The sequence below is a fragment of the Solanum tuberosum genome, unplaced genomic scaffold (genome assembly GCF_000226075.1).
Source record: "Solanum tuberosum cultivar DM 1-3 516 R44 unplaced genomic scaffold, SolTub_3.0 scf00753, whole genome shotgun sequence".
NCBI classification, from domain to species: domain Eukaryota; kingdom Viridiplantae; phylum Streptophyta; class Magnoliopsida; order Solanales; family Solanaceae; genus Solanum; species Solanum tuberosum.
Window position 1 is genome coordinate 112,036 of NW_006239676.1, and position 5,414 is coordinate 117,449.

Sequence of the window (5,414 nt, forward strand, 5' to 3'; positions counted from 1 at the left end):
AAAGGAAGGTTTCCACAATCAACCCACATACCTCAACTTTGGAGAATTCTTGATGAAGATTGGAATGGAGAATTGCTTGAGATTGAATCTTGAATCCGGAATTAAAGCTTGGGATCCTTGAGGTTGTTTAATTATTTTCAACTTCTTACGTCTAAAATTTTTAACTCACAGTTTCTCCAATAGATAATTCCTTTAATTGTCTGAGGTAATTGATGATGAGTGTAGTAATTTTGTACAATGTCTTGCTGATGACTATGTTTGGCCAAGAGATCAGCTGTACCGTTTGCCTCCCTGTATGTGTGCACACATTGAAAAGACACACATTGGTTAGCTAAAATATGCAATTCCTGTATATACTTGTGTATCCTCCAAGGGGGATTAACGACCTGCAAAAACCACTTAGTCAATAATTCAGAATCAACCTCTAAGATAATACTATTATAACCATGTTGTATACACCAATTTAAGCCAAAAACTGCAGCCTGAATCTCAGCCTGATTATTAGTCCTTGCAGCCTGAATCTCAACCTGATTATTAGTCCCTTGACCAAGAGGTACTGCAAAGGCATATACCATACTCCCTTGATCATCTCTTAAAATGCCTCCCCCTCCAATTTTCCCCGGATTAGGTATAGCACTACCATCTGTATTCAACTTGTATCTATTGTAAGTAGGAATCTTCCACATAACTAAAGTAATTCTTAAATCCTGTTTGCATTTTTCAATGTAAGTCACGACTTCTGGCCATATTACAGGCAGATGAAGATATGGAAAAACAGAATTAAGCATTAAAAGAATGTCTTTGGGTTTAGGATTTAGGGTTTAGGATTTATTGGTTAGGGATTAGGGTTTAAAGTGCCGGGTAAGGGTTTTTGGTTTTTGGTTTAGGGTAAAGGATTTATGATTTAGGGTTTAGTGTTAGGGTTTAGGGTTTATGGTTTTTAGTTTAAGGTTTAAAGTATAGGGTTTAGGTTTAGGGTTTAGGATGAATGGTTTAGGGCTAAAGTTTAGGGTTGAGGGATTATATTTTAGGGTTTAAGGTTTTGGGTTTAGCGTTGGGGTTTAGGGATTAGAGTTTAGGAATTAGGGTTTAGGGTTTAGCATTTAGGGTTTAGGGTTTAGTGTTAGGGTTTTGGGTTTACAATTGATGATTTAGGGTTTAGGGTTAAGGGTACAAGGTTTAGGGTTTAGGGTTTAGTGTTTAGGGTTTAGGTTTATGGTTTAGGTTTTAGGGTTTAGGTTTTCAGATTTTGGATTTAAGGGTTTAGGGTTTAGAGGTTAGGGGTTTGGGTTTAAGGTTTATGGTTTAGGGTTTAAGGTTTTTGGTTAAGGGATTTAGGGTTTAGAATTTAAGGTTTAGGGTTTACGGGTTTAATGTTTAGAGGTTAGGGTTTAGGGTTTACAGTTTAGGGTTTCTGGGTTTAGTGTTTAGAGGTTAGGGTTTAGGGTTTACGGTTTGGGGTTTAGGGTTTACAGATTAGGGTTTAGGGCATAGTGTTTTGAGTTTGGGATTTAGGGTTTAGAGTTTTGGATTTAGGGATAAGGTTAACAGGTTTAGGGTATATGATTTAACGTTTAGCGTTTAGGATTTAGGATTTAGGGTTTAAGGTTAGGGTTCAACGTTTTGGGTTTAGGGTTTAGAGTTTACAATTTAGGGTTTATGGTTTAGGGATTTGAGTTTAGGATTTAGGGTTTTGGGTTTTCAATTTAGTATTTAGGGTTTAGGGTTTGCGGTTTGGGTTTAGTGTTTAAAGTTAGGTTTAGGTTGTACAGTTTAGGGTTTAGGGTTTAGAATTTGGGGTTTTAGGTTTATCGTTTAGGGTTTGGAGTTTAGGGTTTAGGGTTTATGGCTTAGGGTTTAGGCTTTAGAGTTGAAGGTTTTGGATTTAGGGTTTAGGTTTTATGGTTTATGGTTTACGGTTTAGGGTTTTTAGTTTAAGACTTAGGGTTTACGGGTTACAGTTTAGGTTTAGGTTTTAGGGTTTAGGGTTTTGGTTTTAGGGTTTAGGGTTTTGGGTTTTGGGTTTAGGGTTTAGGTTTTAGGGTTTAGAGTTTGGGGTTGTAGGTTTAGGTGTAGGGTTAATGGTTTAGGGTTTTTGGTTTTTTTTTTTGTTTTTTTAAAGAGACCCTTGGAGGGGTCAGGGGCTTAGCAACACCCCCAGGTCTTAGCATAAATGAAACAAGCAAAATACAAGGAGCGTAAACCTAACCTCCGATCCTATGGTGGTTCAGTAGTTGACATTCCACAAGGGAAATTCAACTCATCCCCTTACAACAAAGATAAACCAAGAGACTAAGTACCTAAGAGAGAGGACTCCTCTCAATACATAGCATCTAGGAATCATAAACAAGGGACACTCTCCCCTTACAAAAATAAACAAAACAACCTAAATAAAAGCCTATTCAAAAGAGCTATAATTTTAAATTATAGCTAAGTTGAAAAGGTTGCAAATTACTCAGGGAGGTTCTTTGATCTTCTTAATCCTCCTTCGTCTGAAGCTTGCCATTTCAAGCTTTTCTAGTTGATAGTACACTCTTGCTTCCTTTGGTAATTGATTGCGATTGAAATAAAGTTGAGGACTAGTAATCTTGTGGCTGTGCTTTGAAAGGGAATCAGCCACAAAGTTGGCTTCCCTAAAGGTGTGCTTGCATCTGAACTCGTGAGTTTGTTTAATGAGGGCCTGTAGCTTCATTATCTGTGTATTGATGCTCCAATGAGGGTTGGTTTTGTGCCTTATCCAATCCACCAGAAGTTGTGAATCCACCTCCAACAGAACGTTCCTGTATCCTAATTCTAAGGACCATGTCATTCCGAAGATAGCTGCTTCTACTTCAGCTTGGTTGTTAGTACCTTCCCCTAATGGAGTGGTAAATGCTATCAACATTTCTCCGTCTTGATCCCTCAAGATACCTCCTGCACCAGTTCTGCTGGGATTACTTAATGCATTGCCGTCTGTGTTGATCTTTACCCACTGATTTGGAGGTTTTATCCATCTAACAAGGGTCACCTTGGTATCATGCTCACATTTTCCCCCAAGTTCTATCAGGTCCCTCCAGTTCGAAGGCCAGCTGATGTGGGGGAAGGTTGTAGTCATGAGCTTATAATTGTCCTTGTAGATTGCATATTTAACTCTACTAACATTGGATTGCTTGCCTCCATATTTGCTAGCACATATATTTTTTCATAGGTTCCAACAAATGAATATTGGTGTAGCCCGTAATAACAGCCTATGTGCTTCATTATTGTATTTAGCTGACCACCATTGCCTGATGAGTTGGAGTAGGGAGCTGTGGTCTGTGGTGATTCCAGCAATTGCAGCAAAGCTTTTCCACACGTAGGAAGCAAAGTGTCCATTGCTGAAGGTGTGCTCGATTGTATCCATACCTGACCTGTTATAACAACAAAAACAGTTGGCTGGTTCATTGCCAAAACTGGTTAGTTTCTCGTTAGTTGGAATTTTACCTCTTAAGGTTCTCCACAAAGAAAAGAAGATTTAAAAGGGATACTCTTGTGCCAAATAAATGAGTTGAATCGAGTCTTGATCCTCTTCTCCCTTATATCATTCCATGCCGAGGAGCAGCTGAATTTGCTATCAGTGTTGAGTGTCCAGATAGCCTGGTCTGGGAGATCTTGTTGAATGTGTAGTTCTGTGGATAGGATGTTGGTTAATTGACAGCTGGGTACCTGTTGGATGAGCATATTCCAATTCCACTGCCACTCATGCCAAAATTCTGCTACAGTAGTATTGTTGAATCTGTTACTGTCAGCAGAAAACTGAGCAAGGGGTCCAACACCAAGCCAATTATCCCACCAAAAAGTGCAGCTGCCCAAGTTGAGAGTCCATTGAATGTGTGCTTCTACTTTGTGTTTGTTATGCATAAGATATTTCCAAGTCCGAGATTCACCTGTATCCCATTTTTTACTAATAGGATAACTTTGACAGTATTTAGCTCTCAAAAAATCTCCCCAAAGTGTTTGTTTGGACCTAAAAATCCACCATTGTTTATATTGAAAGGCCATGCAGACATCTTTAAGATTCCTCATTCCCACACCCCCCTCATCATATGGAAAGCTTAAGTTCTTCCATGACGCCCAATGATATTTTTCCTTCTCGTTCCTCCACCCCCATAAAAAGTCAGCCATGATACTTTGTATCTGCTTGAGGACAGTAACTGGAGGAGTCACTGCTGACAGAAGGTGAATAGGTAAAGATTGCAACACATGCTTGACCAATATTGCTCTACCACCATAGCTTAATAATCGAGTTTGCCAACCTGTGATCCTACATAAAAATTTGTTAATTAGATCTGAAAAATAAATAAAGAAGGATAAACATGGGTCTCATGGGGAATTCTTCAAGAAAACACCAATAAAACATGAATTCATCCATAATTGTTCATATAACATCAATCAAAGTCAGTATACTATTGAAGGCACAAGAGTGAACCATAAATTGACTTTTGTCTGTGTTAACAAGCTAGCCTGAGGTCTCCTCATATGAATTCAGAGTCTTCATGATGAGCTTCAAAGTTTTCTGTCTTCCAGAAGTGAAGAGAATGATATCATCTGCAAAGCTCAAATGATTCACTTGGGGACCTCTGATTTCCATGGAAAAACCATGATATTCAGGATTGTCGTGAAGTCTGTTCAAGGATCTAGAAAGGACCTCTGCTCCTAAAATAAATAGGGCAGGGGATAGAGGATCCCCTTGCTTGAGGCCTCTAGTGGATTGAAAGAAGCCATGTCTTTTGGCATTGACAATAATAGAGTACCAATTGTTAGTGATCCTCCAAACCATATCAATAAAAACTTCATCAAAACCCATTCTTCTCAATACCAAGCAAGTATAGGACCAAGAGACCCTGTCGTATGCTTTAGCCATGTCCAACTTAATAATAACATTGCTACCAATATTTGGTTTCTTAATCTGATGAATAATCTCTTGAGCTAACATGATGTTCTCAGATATACTTCTCCCTTTGACAAAGCCGGATTGGTTGAGGGAAACCAAATTAGGTAGCAAAAGACCTAGTCTAGAACTTACTAGTTTAGAGATAATTTTACTAGTAAAGTTACTAAGACTAATGGGACCTGAATTCAGTGAGTTATTGGGGTTGTTCACCTTAGGGAGCAGCACAATACAGGAATGAGAAAAATATTTGGGAATTATATGACCACAAAAGAATGCTTGAATGACTCCAAGGAGATCATGCTTGATAATAGGCCAACATTTCTGGAAAAAATGACCATTCATCCCATCCGTACCAGCTGCAGAGTTAAGGTTCATAGAGAACACTACTTCTTTCAATTCTGCCAGAGTGGGCATAGCTGTGAGGCTGTCATTCTGATCCTGATTGACCATCCTAGGAATACATTCCAAGGCTCCCTCATTGATGAACTTATTGTCTCCTGTA

General features: G+C 38.8%; 1 protein-coding gene across 1 annotated transcript; it reads right to left on the reverse strand.

Moving 5' to 3' along the window:
* Window positions 1-270: 270 nt before the first annotated feature.
* On the reverse strand, window positions 271-686 carry LOC107059017 (ribonuclease H-like). Its single transcript, XM_015305384.1, has 2 exons — window positions 387-686; window positions 271-291 (listed from the first exon to the last, which is right to left on the reverse strand). Exons 1-2 carry the CDS (start codon window positions 684-686, stop codon window positions 271-273), a joined length of 321 nt encoding a protein of 106 aa, XP_015160870.1.
* Window positions 687-5,414: the final 4,728 nt, after the last annotated feature.